General features: G+C 41.2%; 1 protein-coding gene across 1 annotated transcript in view; it reads left to right on the forward strand.

The window, feature by feature from the left end:
* The first annotated feature begins 9,076 nt into the window (after nt 1-9,076).
* The window catches only part of SLC49A3 (solute carrier family 49 member 3), a 31,813-nt gene continuing 19,261 nt past the window's right edge, over nt 9,077-21,628 (forward strand). The window contains exon 1 of the mRNA XM_070742299.1: nt 9,077-9,505. Within this exon, the coding sequence (XP_070598400.1) occupies nt 9,383-9,505 (123 nt within the window). The 5' untranslated portion in view covers nt 9,077-9,382. The remainder of the gene's footprint in view (nt 9,506-21,628) is intronic.

A 21,628-nucleotide genomic window follows, 5' to 3' on the forward strand; every position in this document is an offset into this window, starting at 1 on the left:
GAGGTGTCAAATTCACGCCGTCACAGTGTGTCATGTAATGCATTGAGACTTCTCCCTCCTTTGCTAAACTGGACAGCACATAATGCATCTGGCCTGTGAGCCAGGAGTTTGGCAGCCCTGATCTAGAGTAAAGCCTCAAGTAAAGACAATTGTCCTCAAGGACATCCACAAATTTTCAAGTGACATACTGTTGAGTTTACAAATTGGGCATAATCATGATGGCTTGGCTTTTGTTTACTGCGATCAACCAAATTGTGGTACATATTATGGATTATTTGGCATTAGGGAGAAATCCCTTCCATTAAGGTATATTGGGAAACCCAACAGGGGGGGGGGGCAAATTTGGACACAGAATGGTTCAGCAGTTTGAGAAGATAGTGATAGTACCCTGCCAGATAAAATGGCTATAACCATAATTTTAATAAATAGTACAAACTGTACAATAAAAATTAACATAAACCTTGTAAAATGGCTATAGGATACTTGACTTAATATACATGAAACTCTATGGTTAGCTTCAAGGGCCGATTAAAAGCAAAAATGAAGTAGAGCAGCATTTTATTATTTATTTATCCGATTTTTTAAAAATTCCGCCCTTCTCCTTAGACTCAGGGTGGCTTACATGTTAGCAATAGCACTTTTTAACAGAGCCAGCCTATTGCCCCCACAATCCGGGTCCTCATTTTACCCACCTCGGAAGGATGGAAGGCTGAGTCAACCTTGAGCCGGTGATGAGATTTGAACCGCTGACCTGCAGATCTACAGTCAGCTTTAGTGGCCTGTAGTATTGCACTCTACTCACTGTGCCACCTCGGCTCATTTCCGAAACCTACGTACTGCTGATATTTTTGGGAGGTCATTAGCCATGCTGGCTGGCAATACTGGTAACTGTAATCGAAGCACACCTGAAGGGCAACAGATCAGGGCAGCTTTAACTTCAAGAGATGCTCTTCGTTCCATTAGTAGCTTTTTCAGAGTTGCTTATGCTGACTCATCCACACCCACCTTTCTCTGTTCAAGAAGACCTGAGGTTATATTTTAACCAAGTGCGCAGGTGCCACACGAAATGCTCCTTCAACATGGGGAGTTTGAATGGAGAAGACAAAGCCTGAAGGCTCAGCTTTGCCGTCCAGTGGTGGTATTCAACCGGTTCTATCCGGATTGTGCGAACCAGTAGTGCAGCGACCAGTTAGGTCCCACAGAGTGGGTCTTCTCCGGGTCCCGTCAACTAAACAATGTCTCTTGGCGGGACCCAGGGGAAGAGCCTTCTCTGTGGCGGCCCCGGCCCTCTGGAACCAGCTCCCCCCAGAGATTAGAATTGCCCCCACCCTCCTTGCCTTTCGTAAGCTGCTTAAAACCCACCTCTGCCGCCAGGCATGGGGGAATTGAGATACTCTTTCCCCCTAGGCCTTTACAATTTTATGCAAGGTATGTCTGTATGTATGTTTGGTTTTTATAATAATGGGTTTTTAACTCTTTTTAGTATTGGATTATTATTATATGCTGTTTTATTATTGCTGTTAGCCGCCCCGAGTCTCCGGAGAGGGGCGGCATACAAATCCAATAAATAAATAAATAAAATAAAATAAGTGCTGACTGTGGATGGCTCTGCCCACCTGTAATGATGTCCCATTTATCCACGTTGTAGAGGATCTGCGCATGCATGGCGCATGGGCAGAAGGCTTTGTGCATGCACAGAGGTGGCGCATGCAAGCGAAACATGCACGGGCATGTACACTTGCATGCTCCCCTTTGCAAATCAGTAGGGAAGGTAAATGAATACCAGCCCTGTTGCCTTCCCACCACATTTCACAAGGCGTAATTCTTGGAAAACATCTGTGTCATTCTTTTAACATGTTACACGAGGATCAAATTCTATAAAGGCAGAGCAGATATGACAGGGGTGGGCAATTAATTTTGCCATGGGGTCGCATGAGAAATTGGGATGGTTTCAGAGAGCCGGATTAATATAATTAACTCAGTTCTACCCAATACCATAGTTCCCTCTAAGCTGAGCAGTGAGCAATCGCTCACTTAAAAATCATCATCAACTCAGAGTTTTCCAAACCTGCCCAGAAGCCGAGAGGGAAAGAGTGAGAGGGAAGGAGAGAGAGAGGAAGAGAGGAAGAGAGAGAAACAGGTAGAAAAAAGAGAGGAAGGAAAAGAGAAAGAAAAAGAATGGGAGTAAGGAAGAGAGAAAGAAAATCAAAATCTAGTTTGAAACTAGCTCAACTATTTAAGTGGCATTTTGATATTGATAGAGTTGCCCTATTATGAGCTCACTGTTATAGACATACAGTACACTATTTTATTTTGAAATTATCTGAGGCAAAACAGGGTGGGTTTTTTTATTTGTTTGTTTGTTCATTTGTTTATTTATTTATTATTTCTGTGCTGCCCAGTCCCGAAGGGACTGCCGCTCAGACACTATACTTTTCCGCCCACCCCCCAAAAAAATTAGAGGGAACACTGCCCAATACTGTATATTATTGGGTAGAACTGAGTTAATTATATTATAATTATAAATTATAATTATATATTATATTATATTTATAAATTAATTGCCCACCCCTTCCTTCCTTCCTTCCTCCCTTTCTCCTTCTTTCCTTCTTTCCTCCCTCCATTTCTCCTTCCTTTCTTCCTTCCTCCATTTCTTCTTCCTTCCTTCTTTCCTCCATTTCTCCCTTCCTTCCTTCCTTCCTCCATTTCTCCTTCCTTCTTCCTTTCTTTCTTTCTTCCTTCCTTCCTCCATTTCTCCCTTCCTTCCTTCCTCCATTTCTCCCTTCCTTCCTTCCTCCATCCATTTCTCCTTCCTTCCTTCTTCCATTTATCCCTTCATTCCGTCCTTCCTTCCTTCCTTCCTTCTTTCCTTCCTCCATTTCTCCTTCCTTCCTTCCTTCCTCTATTTCTCCCTTCCTTCTTTCCTTCCTCCATTTCTCCCTTCCTTCCTTCTTTCCTCCATTTCTCTCTTCCTTCCTCCATTTCTCCTTCCTTCCTCCATCTCTCCCTTCCTTCCTTCCTTCCTTCCTTCCTCCATTTCTCCTTCCTTCCTCCCTCCATTTCTCCTTCCTTCCTCCATTTCTCCCTTCCTTCCTTCCTTCCAACCTCCACGGGCCGGTCACAGACACTGGCGGGCCGCCCTTTACCCACGTGTGAGATATGAATTCACCAGAGTCAGATGTGGCCATGAATCTGAAGAATAACGGGCGAACAATGGGGAAAACAAGAGGAAGGAAAGATCACCCACTCCTGCCTTAATATATGGTCCACAATATGCATCCACAGCACATCTGCTGTGCATTTCTACAATCGCCAAGTTGTTTGCTCAGCAGTGGGTGTGTTTGTGGGAATTGAGTCATTGGTCATGAGACTGCTGCATTCCCAGCTCTCTTTGTCAGACCTCAGTTGGACGAAACCGAAAAGTTATACTGTTTGAGATAAAAGTCTTTTCTTCCATTTCCCAGCTGAACCTACGGGCAGTGGAAACTGGTCCTTTTGGACAGTGTTTTCTCCCACATCAGAGCTCTGATACTGCCAGAGTCTTTTATATTCTGGTCCTAACCCTGTTTTTTCTCTCATCTCTTTAGAAGGCAAATCAAAATATGATTTTGAAGAGGAATGGCTCTGCTCATTTTGCAGATTGGGGTCTGGACTTCTTCAGCATTCAGCCAACTCAACTGCTGAGAGCAGGAAATAAAAAATAAAAATAGATCAGGAGGCGTCAGGGCAGTAAGCAGACGTGCAAAAGTCCGATCTTGAAAACGTTGCTGTTGTTTTTTCCCCTCCACTCCCAATCTGGGCACCTCAGACCTGTGTGTTAAATCAATTTAACTCCATTCAATTCAGGTGCAGCACTGTAACGCTCTCTACGTGGGGCTACCTTTGAAAAGTGTTTGGAAACTTCAGATCGTGCAGAATGCAGCTGCAAGAGCAATCATGGGCTTCTCTAAGTATGCCCATATTACTCCAACACTCCGCAGTCTGCATTGGTTGTCGATCAGTTTCCGGTCACAATTCAAAGTGTTGGTTATGACCTATAAAGCCCTTCATGGCACCGGACCAGAATATCTCCGGGACCGCCTTCTGCCACACGAATCCCAGCGACCAGTTAGGTCCCACAGAGTTGGCCTTCTCTGGGTCCCGTCGACTAAACAATGTCGTCTGGCGGGACCCAGGGGAAGAGCCTTCTCTGTGGTGGCTCCGACCCTCTGGAACCAGCTCCCCCCTGAGATTAGGATTGCCCCCACCCTCCTTGCCTTTCGTAAACTCCTTAAAACCCACCTCTGCCGTCAGGCTTGGGGGAACTGAAACATCTCCCCCTTGCCCATGTTGTTTTGGTGTATGATTGATTGTGTGCTTGTTTTTTATATATATTGGGGTTGCTTTTACGAATTTTTAAACCTAAAACTGTAATTAGATTGGTAAATATTAGATTTGTCACTATGTACTGTTTTTGCCATTGTTGTGAGCCGCCCTGAGTCTGCGGAGAGGGGCGGCATATAAATCCAATAAATCTAATCTAATCTAATAATTTTATGAGGGTGGCGTTACCCCCAGAATGCAGGAAGTGGGAGCCACCTTACAAGTCTTATGTTATGAGATGGCTGAGGAAGTTGTGGTCATATGAGGTCCTTACAAACTTGTGCAATCCTTGCAAGCAGCAGTAGCTGGGACTGCCAGAATTGTTACTAGGCAATGTGATCATCTTACATAATATTTTACAACTGTAAAATATTACTGGAATTCCTGGCTCCAATAGCCATTTAATTTGGGGACTACCTACAGAAGAGCTGTGAAACTCCTGGCCCATGGGGCGGATACGTCCTCCGCTGGCCACGCCCAATTTAACAAAAGGGGGGGGAAGTCCCGATATGTCAGATGATGCTGCCATGACAACGTGAGTTTGACATCCGTGACCTATAGCATCCACCATTTTTACTTTCTAAGAAGAGAAGCCCTGTGTGTTAAATCAGTTTACCTCCATTCAATTCAGGTGCAGCAGCGAGCTAGTAAATGCTAAAAGGAGCCACTGTGGAATTTGGGGGATTGACCATTAAGCAAAATAAGTACGTGCTTGCAGTAATGGGCAGCCAGGATTTTTTACTGCCATGCTGTGGGTGTGGCTTATTTTGTGGGTGTGGCTTGATGGTCATGTGACTGGGTAGGAGTGGCTTGCCGGCCATGTGACCAGGTGGGAGTGGCTTGAACAATCATCGTTCAAGTAACTGTTAAGTCCTCGACTTACAACCTCACCAGTGTCGCTCTCTGGGGTGACAATTTGCTTTGTGTTTCCCACGCTCTCCTTCCTGGGTCGCCCACCACCTCAGGCTGGGTAGCTAGGTGAATGGGTGCCGATTAACTGTTGAGAAAAGGGGGGGAGGAAATGGCCCCCCTGCCACTCCTGCTGGTCTCCCTGCCGCTTTCTAAGGAGGAGAAAGAGGATGGGAGTGGGGGATAGTCTCCATTGGTTGCCGATCAGTTTCCGGTCACAATTCAAAGTGTTGGTTATGACCTATAAAGCCCTTCATGGCACCGGACCAGATTATCTCAGGGACCGCCTTCTGCTGCACGAATCCCAGCGACCAGTTAGGTCCCACAGAGTGGGTCTTCTCCGGGTCCCGTCAACTAAACAATGCCGCTTGGCGGGACCCAGGGGAAGAGCCTTCCCTGTGGCGGCCCCGGCCCTCTGGAGATTAGAATTGCCCCCACCCTCCTTGCCTTTCATAAGCTCCTTAAAACCCACCTCTGCCGCCAGGCATGGGGGAATTGAGATGCTCTTTCCCTCTGGGCCTTGACAATTTCATGTGTGGTATGTCTGTATGTATGTTTGGTTTTTTATATTAATGGGTTTTTTAATCATTTTTAGTATTTATTGGATCATTATTGTACATTGTTTTATTACTGTTGTTAGCAGCCCCAAGTCTCTGGAGAGGGGTGGCATACAAATCCAATCAATCAATCAATCAATCAATAAACAAACAAATAAACAAACAAATAAATAGTCAACTGGAGCTGGGCACACAGCTTCATTTCCGCTGGTGGAACTGTGTCGTCGTCCCCCCGTCCTACCTGCTGCCCACCCCTGCGTGCTTGGGAAGGCAGCACCAGAGAGTATTATCCTTGCTGCTATATATCCTTAACTATTTCACACAACTGTAGCTTTCAGGACTTACTGAATCTTCATATCTTGTCCATTGAGCAATGGAAGGTGGGAGGCCGCATTGTTGGGCTGTGTTTCTGTTGACGTTTCTCTGTATTGCACTGCTTTTCCACCTCTTCTTATAGGGATCTCTGATTCAAATCTAGAACTTTTATTATTTTTATCCCACATTTTTCCATATACAAAGTGGCAAAAATAACTAATAGTCCTTTCCTATTATTCTCCATAACAACAACTCTGTGTAGTGAATTGGGCTGAGAGACAGTGACAGCCTCAGAGTCACCCAGCTGGTTTTTCATGCCTAAAATGGAACTAGAACTCACAATCTCCTGGTTTCTAGGACTTGCACCTTAATCATCATATCAAACCTACAGTACGTAGCATGTAATGCATATGTATTTTGAAATAAGTCCCCATTGATGTCTTCACACAATTCACTTAACTAGGTCAGGCCAAGCACTTCTGGATGCATTGGTGAATATTAATCTTAGGCTATACCACTTTGGGCAACAGAAAGGAAACAAAATTTAGAATGAACATATATTCAGAAAAAATAAAAAGAACTGAGTAAATTGATTTAATAAAACATATCTTCTTTTCTTAGAAAGTAAAAAAATGGTGGATGCTCTAGGTAGTCCACGAATTAGACGGCTACTGGAACCAGGAATTTCATTGCTAAGTGACATGGCTGTAAATTATTATGTAACATGTTCACGTTGCTTAGTAATAGCAATTCTGGAAATCCTAGTTTTAAACAAGGCAAGGACCTCATGGGATCACAACTTTTAACTTCCTACCAGCTTCCCCAGTGATTTTGCTTAGGGGAAGCTGGTAGAGAACGTAAGAAATCAACCACTTAACTTTGAACTGAGTGAGTGGTTGTAACCCAAGGACTACTTGCAGTCCAGCTCATCCACCGACCTGGAAAGAAAGCAAAGTCTTTCCATGGGGTCCTTGGTGCTCTCTGAACTTGATGGTTTTCTTGAAGATATTTCACTACTAAACTAGATTTACATCCTCAGTGCTAGTTTGCGAATGAAATATCTGCAAGAAAACCACTGTCCTCAGAGAGCACTAAGGAAATTACAGTTCAACTCTGAGCTACAAATATCCTCTTCTAAGTTCAACTGTAAAATACAGAAGATATTTAGAAAAGAGTCGAGAAAGTTTGTTTCCTGCTAAATGAACAAAGAATTGAATAGTGTAGGGCAGGGTAGGGTAGGGTAGGGTACAGTAGAGTAGAGTAGAATAGAATAGAATTCTTTATTGGCCAAGTGTGATTGGACACACAAGGGATTTGTCTTTGGTGCATATGCTCTCAGTGTACATAAAAGAAAAGATACATTTGTCAAGAATCATGGGGTACAACACTTAATGATTGTCATAGGGTACAAATAAGTAATCAGGAAACAATCAATATTAATATACATCGTAAGGACACAAGCAACAAGTTAGTTACACAGTCATAAGTGGGAGGATATGGGTGATAGGAATGATGAGAAGACTAATAATAATAGTAATGCAGCCTTAGTGAATAGTTTGACAGTAGTGAGGGAATTTTTTATCAATAGGCATATGATTCATCATGTTTACTACATGGTGAATCATATGCCTATGATTCTTTTTAGGTTCCTGCTCCCATTGCAGTCAATTTGTGAGAATCCCTACAATATGCTCCCTCAAATCCATAAGTATCTATGGGCTGTTAATTTCCAAAGCTAGTGATGCTTTGGGACAGCGGAAGATATCTTTCTACCCAATACACAACTGCAAGTGATTTCTTCTTGCAGGTGACAGCTCAGCCAAGATCTTGGCAATGACGTGAACAAACAAACAAACAAATAAATACTGTAAATAAAAACCTCAGGATACAGTATACAGCAACAGTAATGAAACCAATTAAAGTTTTATATATTTTAAAAAATAAGAAAAACCCTTTCTTCTTGTGTGATTCAAACTCTCATGCTATTATCATTATCGTTATTAGTATAAAACAACACAACCCAGCAAACAAAATCACTATGCTGGATTTCGTATTTCATCTACAAGTCTACAGAGAGGGGCGGCATACAAATCTAATAAATAATAATAATAATAATAATAATAATAATAATAATAATAATAATAATAATAATAATCACCACCAGTCGGGCACTTCCCAAGCCCCCGGGACTGCATGATGTAGCAGCGAATTTTGTGTGCCGATCCCAGTAAAGCAGCCTTTTGCAATTGACAGATGGAGATTTTGTCAATTCTGATGGTTTTCAAATGTCCATTGAGACCCTTTGGCACTGCACCCAGTGTGCAAGGACCACTGGGACCACTTTTACTGGCTTATGCCAGAGTCATTGCATCATCATCATTATTATTCTACGACTCTGGCATAAACCAGTACAGGGGGTCCCATAGTAATGGACACACTGGGTGCTGTGCTAAAAGACCTCAGCGGGCATTGAAGATTGACAAAAGATTGACAAAATCATGACCTGTCTGTTGCAAAAAGGCCATCGTACTAGGATCTATGCACATCACACGAAAATACATCACACAGTCCTAGATGCTTGGGAAGTGTTCAACTTGTGATAATGTGATACGGAATCCAGCATCCATATCTTGTTTGCTGTGTATTACTAGTATTTTTGATGAATAATAATAATTTTGTGAATAAAATATTATTATTATTATTATTATTATTATTATTATTATTATTATTATTATTATTATTATTCCAGCATTTGCTGTGTATTAGTTTTGTGTGAATAAAATAACAACAACAACAACAGCAACAAAAATGGAACAGAGCTCCGAAACAAGGCAAGAGAGTAAGCAGAGCGGCGGGAAACGAACAGGTCAGGCGCTAGGATCCCGCGGCCCCGTTTGGAACGGCGAGGCAGCAAGCCGCCGCCGTTTCCCAATGCGTAAAGTCAGAGGAGTGTCTTGCGGCGGCCGCAGCCGCAAAAGCCGGCGGAGTGGAGCGGAGGCGAAGGGAGCTTCTTCGCTCGGCGGGGATGAAACCGGATTTTCAGGCCCTGCTAATTGCGGAGGTGGCAATTCCTCCCCCACACACACCACCATTTCTGCCGACTCGGCTGTTGCAAGGCAACCCCGCATGGGGGACGCTGGTGAGGATGGCTCAGAAGATCCGGAGCAGCAGCGCGGCGGCGGCGGCGACTTCCCCCTGAGCAGCCTCGTCGGGACGGTGCGAAGAAGGACGGCGCTCCGATGGACGACGGGCCCTCCATCAACCAGGAGCCCCAGCCTCCCTCGGGGCAAGCCTTCAAGGTTTACAAGCGGCGCTGGTTTATCCTGACGGCCGTCTGCGTGGTGAACTGCTCCAACGCGATGGTAAGTACGGTCGCCCGGGGAGTTTTCGCTTCTCTTCCCCACCACAACCGCTTCTCCAGCCCTCCCGGCTGCCCTGCATGGGATACGATCGGGACTTCAAACTTGACAACTTTTAAGACTTGTGGACTTCAACTCCCAGAATTCTCCAGGCGGCACAGACATTCTCCAGACAGAATCCTGGAGAATTCTGGGAGTTGAAGTTGCCAAGTTTTGAAGACCTCTGTAATTTGCCCGAGTCCTCGGAGAGGGGCGGCATACAAATCTAATATTATTATTATTATTATTATTATTATTATTATTATTATTATTATTATTATTATTATTATTATTATTATTAGTATTATTAGTATTATTAGTATTATTAGTATTATTAGTATTATTAGTATTATTATTATCTGCTTTCCCATTTCCCGAAGAGACCGGGCTGGCTCACTTTTATTCGTTTTCTTTGCAAACTGCCTAGCTTGTGCCCGGGACAAAAAAAATTAGACGATTCTAGGCGGTTTTTTAGGGGGGGGGGAGCTTGCCTTTGTAGGAGATGCGTGAAGTTCCACATACCTTTCCCTGCTTGAGAGGAAAGGCCCTTCCTTACATATTTATTTATTTATTATTTATTTAATTACATTTCTATGCCGCCCAACTCCCCAGGGACTCAGGACGGCTCACAACGAAAATAAAACATTATTTAATATAAAAGCATTTCCTTAAATGAGGTTGCAAGTAGACTGATCAGAGAGACCGATGGAAGCAACTCTGAGGAGATGTGATTCATTCATGACTTCCTCCATATGTCGGACTGAACAAATTGAGTGTCTCTTTAAGTCATATAATTTCATTGCTTTCCCGGCTTCCCATTAATAGTACCCTCTATTGATCTTTAGAACAACACAATGAGTCCTTCGGGATTGGGCGGCATAGAAGTCAAATTAATAATAATAATAATAATAATAATAATAATAATAATAATAATAATAATAATAATAGCTAAAGGGAAATTCATGGCAGAGGCAGAGTTTCCCCACCCCAAAAGATAATCCCCTAATTCAGATAATTCAGATAATCCCCTAATTCAGATAATCCCAGAATTCAGTGTCACCCCCAACCTTTTGGGCACCAGGAACCAGTTACCTGGAGAGACCCCGGAGGGGGTTTCATGTGCTGCAAATGAGATTTTGCTTGTTTTTGCAGCCTGGTTTCTGGCATGCACAGATCTGGGGTTGGGTATCACTTCCCTAATTTCATAATCAAAGGGTAAGAACTTTGAAAAATGAAGATGACGACATCTGGAAGGCAAAAAACTTGGAAAACAATCCAACAAGAGGATTTCTTCTGAAATTGAGCTCTATTCAATAAGGGCCTTGCTTTATTATAGATTTTACTCCTGGCTTGAGTGTTTTAAAAAAACACTGATAACATTAATGAACCTCTGACTATGTGCAGAATACACTTCCCTTTTAGTACTTTCAACCCAAGTGAAGGGCTAAAACTCCCTATATATAATCTAATTTGCTTTAAAAGCCAACAGAGGGTGAATAAAATAATTGATTGTTTTGTTATATTTTACCAACAGTCTTAATATTCTAAAGATGCTTAATTTTCTGGGATATGCAGAAGATGGGGAGAAAATAAATTAACAGGATAAGGTGTCTTCATTTTGTTTTTCACTTCTGGAATCACAGACAGTTGATCTAACATATTTAGAAACTTCATAGATTTAGTCAGTTGACCATATCAAAAGTATAAAACTAATACAAATAAACCAGTAGATACAAAAAAAGCAATAGAACATGTTCATGATAAGTTGTCAACCCCTTAGTTAACCCAATTTGGTCTAAATATTCTGTCTCCTCTGAAATGACCTTTAATATAAAGAGTGTGGTCTATGGAGATTCTCAGTCATCTGGTCATAGTTGTCCGAAAGGTGCTTCTTCGAGAGGCAACTTTCTTTCTGGTTTTTCTTTGAAGAAGCTTCTGGCTTCTTGAATGAGAAACGGAAGGTCTTCAAAGAACAACCAGAAAGTCCAATTGCCTCTTGATAAAGCACCTTTGGGACAAAGAGTGCTGTCTTATTTTATTTATTAAATTTGTTTGCTGTCCATCTTGCCACATAGCTTATTAGTGATATACTAGTGATCATTTCATCCCCTGCAAAATGTAAGACAGAATTTTTTTTTAGTTTTAAAGTAATCTAAATAAGCAGCTCTTTCTGCACCTTATAGTTTGCACTCCAAAAGAATGCGTCCAACGTCTTCAGTGGCTCATGTGCCACAAACATGCAGCCTTTCCACAAGCAGAACTACGTCAAAACCTTTATGCCTTATCGTGGAGTCCAATTGTTGGAAGTGATCTCTAGAAAAAACTCATAAGCAGTTACCGGTAGATGTTTTTGTAACTGGGAGGTGCATTTTTGTTGAGCCAGCCACTTCAAAGACTTAGCGAATGTAAGTGCTTTAATATCATCTTAGGCAACCACATAAATGACAACAGTTTATCTGAAATGTCACTTGCCAGAGAGTGACAGTGAAAAAGTGCATTTTCCCTCCTGTCTGGTCCATGCTTACAAACTTCCTTAAATACAAAGGAATGTAGGCCACGTTTTGCTGGCTCAAGGCAATAGCCCATCTAGCGCAGCCCTCTGTAAAATGTGATGTCCAAGCAGATGAATTTAGGATTAAGCACACTGCTAATTCTCCAATAATGCCAACCCACAGCAGCTGCCATTAAAGGCTGGTGATTTTGGAGGCAAGATACAGCCACCCAAAGTCAATTCTCCATGAATCAAGCCTTTGAAACTAATTTTAAATGGATGACCATCATCACAGGGTAGTAGCAAATTCCACTGTCAATACCCTATTATGCAAAGAAGAATGCCCTTTTATTAATGCTGCTCCTTCCCACATGGTTGCAGGATGTACTGAATGACTCTAAATTCTAAAACTCTTGGAGGAGGAAGAAAAACACTATTTTCCATACAGTGATTTTTTTTTTGCTGAGGTCCTACACAATCTTTTCGTATCTTGAATGGTTTGAGAGCCCTAATATCAAGAACAATTCAGGCTAAAATATCTCCGGAACTGCCTTCTGCAGCATGAATCCCAGCGACCGATTAGGTCCCACAGAGTTGGCCTTCTCCGGGCCCGTCGACTAAACAATGTCGTTTGGCGGGTCCCAGGGGAGGAGCCTTCTCTGTGGTGGCCCGACCCTCTGGAACCAGCTCCCCCCTGAGATTAGAACTGCCCCCACCTTCCTTGTCTTTCGTAAACTCCTTAAAACCCACCTCTGCCGTCAGGCATGGGGGAATTGAGACATCTCTCCCAGTCCTATACAATTCATGTATGGTATGTTTGTGTGTATGTCTGCTTTAATAACGTTTTTTTAAAAATGTTTTTAAATTATTAGATTTGTCTTGAATTGTTTTATTGTTGTTGTGAGCCGCCCCAAGTCTACGGAGAGGGGCGGCATACAAATCTAATAAATAAATAAAATAAATAAATAAATAAAAGCCAGGTTCCTTTGGAAGGCACACTCCAGATCCTTCTAGATTACCAAGAGTTCAGTGATTGTGGAATCACTGTATAAGGAGTGTTCTTAATCTCCATTTCTTTTTAATCTAGTTATAAAAAATAATCTGTATAATCAGGTCTGTGGGATCATTAGCTTACAAGGAGACGCTTAGTTTAAGTATTTAAATGTGGGTTTATCTAACATAAATCAATATATTCTCATTGATGTATATGCTACAAATGCTGGGATTAATGTTGATTGACAGCTACTTTTCATGTTGTTTACATTTGATGCACGGGTGGATTCTAATTTACTCGCTGCCACTTCTCTTCTTCTGACACTGCATGGTTGAGCACTTTGTGCATGTATGCACAGTGGCAAAATATCAACCCCCCCCCCAAAGCCAAAAATAAGACGGCGTTGCATGTGCAGTGCTGGAAATTCAACTTCTGCGCATGTGCAGAAGAACCCCCCAAAAATAATTTTAAAAAAGATGGCGGCCTCATGGGCAGGCACAGACTGATCTGGTTCCATGATGTCACCAGCAGATTGCTATCAGTTCGTGTGAACCGATCTGAACAGGAAGGTAACCAACCTCTGATTTGATGAGCGTCAATTTACTTTATAAAACAAGGGACACCATATCATCCAACTTCTGCTCTTAGGCTTCCATGTTGTTAAGTGTTAAGGAGTGTGGCTTGTTGCTGTCCACAACTGGGTTAGCTTTACTTAATGGATTATCTTTAACACAAAAAAACCATTTTCTAACCTTGCTGTAACATTTCACCAGGTTTTTCTATCATACATTTAGCTTTCTCAAATGTTATACCATATCCTCCATTTACTAGAATCTAACAGAATTTACTACTACAGTGTTTCCCAACGTTGGCAACTTGAAGATATTTGGACTTCAACTCCCAGAATTCCCCAGCCAGCAAATGCTGGCTGGGGTATTCTGGGAGTTGAAGTCCAAATATCTTCAAGTTGCCAACATTGGGAAACACTGATCTAACAGATAGCAAATTGTACTGTAGCTTTGGCATATATAATATTGGCAAACTATCATTTAAACATGAACACTTTGCTTTACCTTCTCCAGCTGCTTTCATTTCCAAGCCATTAGCTAGTAATAGTACACGCTGGTTACTTTTGGTCATTCTTAAAAAGTTTTTTCTATGATTGGAAATACATTGTTTTGCACCACTGTCAACAACCCACAAACCATGGTTAACACTTTTAGTTTCCTTTTTCATAGCTAAACCACGATTATTATATGCTGACTGTATATTACCTACATTCTGTTTACTACTCCTTCTACAAAATTTTGCTATATGGCCTTTAGCCCCACAGGAATAACATTTTCTTATAAAATAAATATTTGAAGAAGTTTTTTTCCTTTTTTTCTGGTGGCTTCCCTCTCATCTGTTGTCTGTTCTGCCTTCTCCTTGACCTCTCCAACAGTTCCCATTATGCCAAGTTCATCTCTGGTTAAAACTTCCAGTGAAGACACATAATCATCATAACTCTCATCCAACGAAGAAAGAATTATGTAAACCTGATGCAAATCTGAAAATATCAGTTCTTTTTCCGGTAGCTCTTGTAAAATCTTCTTCATCAAAGACAAGTGAGCTAACATATCACCACCTTTCAGCAAATGGGTTCTAAACAGTTTCCCTATAAGATGAATGTGTGCTCCCACACTAACCCAAACATATATCTTTTTCAAAATGTCCCAACACCTAGCAACCGATATCTCACCACAGATATGAACCAGCTGTTCATCATTCAGTGTCAGGCCAATTAAGCTAAACGTTTTTTCATTGTCCTGTTTAAAGTCAGCTATTTTCTTCGCCTTTTCATCATTGTCAGGATTCAAGGCAGTTATATCTGGTGGGTTAATTACCACATTCCAGAGTTCTTCACAGCGCAACGACATACTACATTTTGTAGACCAGGAAACATAATTTGTTCCATCCAGCTGGGTTATGGTGAATAATTTACTTGACTGTAGTTCAGCCATTATTTATACAATACAACTTGATTTGATTTGATTTGATTTTAATGCCGTGCTTCTCCTTAGACTCAGGGCGGCTTACAACGTGTTAGCAATAACACTTTTTAACAGAGCCAACATATTGCCCCCACAATCCGGGTCCTCATTTCACCCACCTTGGAAGGATGGAAGGCTGAGTCAACCTTGAGCCAATGATGAGATTTGAACCGCTGACCTGCAGATCTAGCAGTCAACTTTCATGACCTGCAGTACTGCACTCTACCCACTACGCCATCTCGGCTCGTTAACTTTTAAATTTAACTGTCTGAATGTACAAACTGAATATTCACACTACTCATAAGCAATATCTCACTGGGAATATCATACTGGAAATATCCACAGTAAAAAACCTCACACTGGAAACCTCACACTAAGAACCTCACACTGGGCCCATAACTAATGTGTGCAGAATGAGTAGTCAAAGATACACATACACAGAGGAAACATGGAGGTGGTAGATATACAGCTGATAGTCCAGATACAGTCAGTATATAAAATATTTACTTTGGCAGATACAGTATCTTAGTCAGGAACAATCCTAGTCATACACAATTACATCAGTCAATAGCTCTCAATACATACACTATAAGCTTACAAATACAGCATAGTCACAAGGGCAAACTAGCAGAGAATAATCAGAGAGATAGAGAGAGACAGACAGACAGACACACTTCTGGCTCCCTCTTATGGTTAACTGCAACACTAGCTTTTAAAGCAATAGTGTTCTATTACGTGTAAGCATACATTGTTAGTTTGTTTTATATATTGTGAAACCCAACTAGTTATGTACATAGTACTAATACACGTCTTCTGATATTTCGGAGTTCCCACCACTAGCCTTGATCATGACAATGGTTACAGGCATTCATGGAGGGATTCCTTTTCTGCTTTCTAGAGATGTTTTTCCATGTCTGCATCCTATTTCTAGCAGGAAAGAATATGGAAGCTGCTACATTGTTTTATACTACTACTGCTCTACAACTTACCTTCTCCTTTTCCTTTCTGCCAAGGTATCAGTCAGCTGCCAGGATCAATAGCTGCTGAACACCCGCAACTTGCTTTGTAAAATTTGTTTTCACGTACAAATATGAGCATTTGACTGAATTGTTAATGACATGTTCAAGAGAACTTGGAGCTTTTTCATATGTTGCTTAACCATAGCTCTTAGCAGTGTGAACTAGCACAGCCAATGGTGAGGAATGTTGGAGTTACAATTCCTGGAAGCTTACAGATCTCCATTGCTATATAGAAGCAAAATAAAATATATTAACATAGTTTATGACTAGTGAGATGGAAAGGTTTCTCTCCCATAAACATGCTACACAGCATTTCAGCTTTCTCTCGATTCATTGTAATGGAAAGAGGAACATTTTAACATCCTGGCTGGGATGAAAAAAAATGGAGATTTCTCTCTTACTGAAGGATCATTCTCTAACAGCAGCCCTTCAGCCTAGACCAGACTAGGATGCTATGAATGTTAATAGTGGCTTATTATAAGGTTATAATAACAGAATCTTGTAAGTCTGGTTGTACCATATTTTATTCGAATAGAATTTTATTGGCCAAGTGTGATTGGACACACAAGGAATTTGTCTTGGTGCATAGGCTCTCAGCGTACATAAAAGAAAAAGATACATTTGTCAAGAATCATGTGGTACAACACTTAATAATTGTCATAGAGGTCAAATAAGCAATGAAGAAACAATCAATATTAATAAAAATCTTAGGATACAAGCAACAAGTTACAGTTATACAGTCCTAAGTGGGAGGAAAAGGATGGTTTCTTTTCCTTTTCTGCAAAGAGGGGTGGCATACAAATCTAATTAATAATAATGATGATGATGATAATAATGATAGGAATGATGAGAAAAACTAGTAAAATAGAAGTGCAGATTTAGTAAAATGTCTGACAGTGTTGAGGGAATTATTTGTTTAGTAAAGTGATGCCGTTTATGAAAAAACTGTTCTTGTGTCTAGTTGTCTTGGTGTGCAGTGCTCTGTAGCTGTACAGGTTTTTTTTAATCTTCAAAAGAACTAAGGTGTTTGTGTCTGAGACATTTCATCAAATTATATTTCTGCCCCAAACTCGGATTTATTTTATCTAAGGTGGCTGTGTCTCTTCCTCTTGTTTGTCAAGGTTATTCTGACTTCACATTACAGGTAGACATGTATTTTGAAATTGCCATAGGTAAGATTTAGGTCAAATTTTTATTGCAGTCATGAAGCAGCATATATAACATAAGGTGTACCTTAATGGCTCAGATCCACATGTTTTGCTAGTCTCATTCTAACAGCAAGTGGTTCAGTGCTCTAGAGCAGTGGTTCCCAATGTGAGGCCCATGCCCCACATGGGGGCAGTTTTATTTTTTAATGGGCGGCAATTGGAACCTTGTTTAAACCAAGTTAATTGCCTTTCAGGCTTCCTCCGTGTGAGTAGGAGTTCACTTTTTGAATAGTAAGAATTATATGTCTCTAGAGGGGGGAAGGATCAGGATTTTAAAGATGCTTATTGATTGATTGATTGATTGATTGATTCGATTTATATGCCGTCCCTCTCCGAAGACTCGGGGCGGCTAACAGCAATCATAAAACAGTGTACAATAATAATCCAATACTAAAAACGAATTAAAAACCCCTTAATATAAAAAACCAAACATAGATACAAACATACCATGCATAAAATTGTAAAGGCCTAGGGGGGAAAGGAATCTTAACTCCCCCATGCCTGGCGGCAGAGGTGGGTTTTAAGTAGCTTACGAACGTCAAAGAGGGTGGGGGCAATTCTAATCTCTGGGGGGAGTTGGTTCCAGAGGGCCGGGGCCGCCACAGAGAAGGCTCTTCCCCTGGGTCCCGCCAAGCGGCATTGTTTAGTTGACTCTGTGGGACCTAACTGGTCGCTGGGATTCGTGTCGCAGAAGGCGGTCCCTGAGATAATCTGGTTAGGTGGACCATGGCCAAAAAAAGTTTGGGAACCACTGCTCTAGGGGTATTTGTAAGTAGGGTGTGGTGGCATATCCCTGACGTTTGTTCTAGCGACTTCACATCTCTTAGACCGCCACTCTTCAATGAAACTAATTAAATGCCATAATTAATGCACACAGAGAAGTTGCCTCTCTCCCTATTTCTACAATTAACATCTCAAAAGAAGTGCAGATATCGGGAAACGCCCAGCCGGTCAAGGAGGAGGACTGAAATGGGGAATTAGCCTTGAATCATTTCATGGCCACAAGAGATCCACAGGACTCACTCTCCTGCCCCCTCCCTCCCCGGCTGAGCTCCATGAAATAGATATATCGAGGAGAGCAAGCTGTTTGGGCAGATTTCTGTGTTATAGGCAGGAAACTTGTCAGTTTAAATTCTACATGTGTGGTTCTGGTTGCTTTCATCAAGTGATGAAAGTAGCAGAAGCTCTTCTGAAATTATTTTCTGAGTCTGCTATCACCTGTGAACTCATCCACTGATTCTACTTTTTTCTATGTTTTTCTAACTTTCTTTTGGGAAAGAGAAAAGATAGATGTGAGGATTCCAAGTAATACCCCCAACCAAGTAAGACTCTGGGGCAAGCAATCCCTCAAAGATCCATTTTATTAGAGATGTCATATCAACACATCTGGGAAAACCTGAATCAGGAAGCTTCCGGGCTTTTTCCACCTAAAATAAATTCAAAGCCCCTTCCCCTGCACCCACATGTCCATCACATGGTCCAATCAATGCTCCATCCCAACTGGAGATGCCTTCCAGCCATACCGCTCCAGTTGCAGGGTAGAGTGACCTTGACTCTCAGAGAAAATAATGTTGTTGTGGCTAAATAACTCTACCAACTGCATGCAACCCGTCTCCCACTTTCCCACAGCACTAAGTGTGGCAATCCTGAAGATCCAAAAGAAAAGATGGCCTCCAGGGCTGACAGTAGACATGCATGCCTTTTCTGACGGGGTTCAAAACTGCAGAAACTAACCCTTCATTACAGAACATAGAAAACACAGGGGACACAGTTGTAGACCATAGAGAAATAGTTCTGCAACATTTTTTTCTTTTAATACTAAAGACCTAGCAATATGGATTCCATCCACTCATTTTAGAAAGCTATTCATTCATTCGTTCGTTCGTTCATTCATTCAAAGGCACCTTCTAGTCCAACCCCCCGCTAGTGCAAGAGACGCTACATCACCCCAGTCCAATAGCAGTCCAATCTTTTCTTGAAAGTCTCTAGGGTTGGAGCATTCACCACCTCTGATCACTGTCAGAAAGTTCTTCCTTATTTCCAGGTTAAATCTCTCTTTAATCAACTTCCATCTGTTGCTCCTTGTCTGGCCCTCTGGTGCTTTGGAAAACAATGTGACCCCATCCACTCTGTGGCAGCCCATCAAGTATTTTAAGGCTGCTCTCATGTCCCCCCCTGGACCTCCTCTTTGCTCGACTATCCATGCCCAGTTCCGACAACCTTTCATCGTATGTTTCAGCTTCTAGTCCCTTTATCATTCTGGTTGCTCTCTTCTGCACTTTCTCTAGAGTTTCAGTGTCTCTTTTGTAGTAACCTTTATGTAAATCCTGTGTATTTTAAAAATCTTTGGAGGTTTTTGTGTAGAATTCGCTAGCCACACTTTCAGTAGTCTGGTAGAAGTGGGTTTGTCCTTCCCATCCTTCTCTTTAATTGTTTTTAAAAGTTTCTGTAGATACCAATTGCAGTATCAGAGGTACATTAAATCCTGCTAGTCCAAAGTTTTACTAATGTATTCCAAGCACATCAGTTTTCCCCTGCTACTCACAAAACACTACTAGTAGTAAATCTAGTCTGCCCAGTTTCCTTTAGAACATTCTTCCACAAATTAGTGGTCAAGAGTTGTAGGATAATGGAAACCTATTATTAATTCAAAGAAAGCTGCACTGATTTTATCGGATTTTTTTGCTAGGCAAACGAGAATATCCTAAGCACTTTACCTGTTATTTATTTTTGTGAATTACCATATAGGTCACCAAATTTCACCTCTTGATTGGGAACAGAGCAAAATCGGTTATAAGATGTGCAATTATATAAATATAATTAAATTAAATTAAATATAATTAAATATAATTAAATTAAATCAATAAAATATAAAATAAAAACATAACATAATAAAATTATGTATTAAAATGTAATACAATACAATACAATAAAATTGTACAGAATAACAGAATTGGAAGGGACCTTGGAGGTCTTCCCTTCTGGATAAATGACTGTCAAATCTCTCCAGTAACAGAGCATCTACAACTATTGTAAGCAACCCATTCTATTGGTTAATTGTCCTTATTGTCAGGAAATTTCTCCTTAATTCTAGGTTGGTTCTCTCCTTGATTTGTTTCCATTCACTGCTTCTTGTCCTTCCTTCAAGTGCTTTTCGGAATAGGTTTGTGCCCTCTTCTTTATGGCAGCTCTCAAATATACCTAGTCCTTCTTTTCACTAGATTAGACATATCCAAAACATGCAACAGTTCTTTGTATGTTTTAGTCTCCAGTCCCCTATTGTTCTTCTCTGCCTTCTTCCTAGAGTCTCAATATCTTTTTTTATATTGTGGAGATCCAAAGTGTGGTCTTACCAAGGCATTATAAAGCAGTACTAATACTTCATGTGATCTTGATGCTACCCCTCTGTTAATGCAGCCTAGGACTGAATTGGCTTTAGAGAATGAGAAAGTCATTTCAGTCTAGAGGTAAAGGCACCAAGCTAGAAATCAGGATGATATGAGTTCCAATCCTACCTTAGGACTGAAAAAACAGATGGATGATTTGGGGCCGATCCCTTTTTCAGTCCATAACATCAGGCTGAGCGAAGCAGTCATTTCTTATTGCAACCAATAGATTAATACTTGGTGGATCCCCCCTTCCCCCCAAAAAAGAGCAAACCCCTGCACTTGTGGTGGGGGAAAGCTAGAAAGAATGGAAGGAAGGAAGGAAGGAAGGAAGGAAGGAAGGAAGGAAGGAAGGAAGGAAGGAAAATCACCTGTTAAATACAGCATTTCCTCTTTGCAAACTGTTTCCCCAGTTTCAAGTGCTGCATAGTTGATTTGGGAATTACGGTAGTTGAGTCACAATTCGCTCAGCTGGTCCTGTCACTTTGCCTGACCCATTTTAAACTTCATTAACTTCATTTAGCAGTTTCAGTTCAGAGCTACTTGAGCTTGATGATGGAGAATGTTGTGGATGTAAGGCTTGTGTCTAAGAAGGTCTTGTAGATTGTCCTTGGAAGGCCAGAAGCCACGGTGCTGGTGGACACATCATTGCTGGTTTTTGATAATAATAATAATAATAATAATAATAATAACAAGAGAGCTTGAAGGGACTTTAAAGGTCTTCTAGTGATTCAGACAAATGCAGATGTTGAGCTTGGATTTTTTTATACCTCTTAAATCAGATATGAAAAAATTATAAATGCTGAAGCTTTTCTTTCAGTCTGATATCATGTGGAGAATAATTACACTGCATTTATTATGCTGTATGCCGCCCAGAGTCTGGAAAGAGCGGCCTATTACTATAATAAATACATACATACATACATACATACATACATACATACATACATACATAC

The sequence above is a fragment of the Erythrolamprus reginae genome, chromosome 2 (assembly GCF_031021105.1).
Source record: "Erythrolamprus reginae isolate rEryReg1 chromosome 2, rEryReg1.hap1, whole genome shotgun sequence".
Taxonomy (NCBI): domain Eukaryota; kingdom Metazoa; phylum Chordata; class Lepidosauria; order Squamata; family Dipsadidae; genus Erythrolamprus; species Erythrolamprus reginae.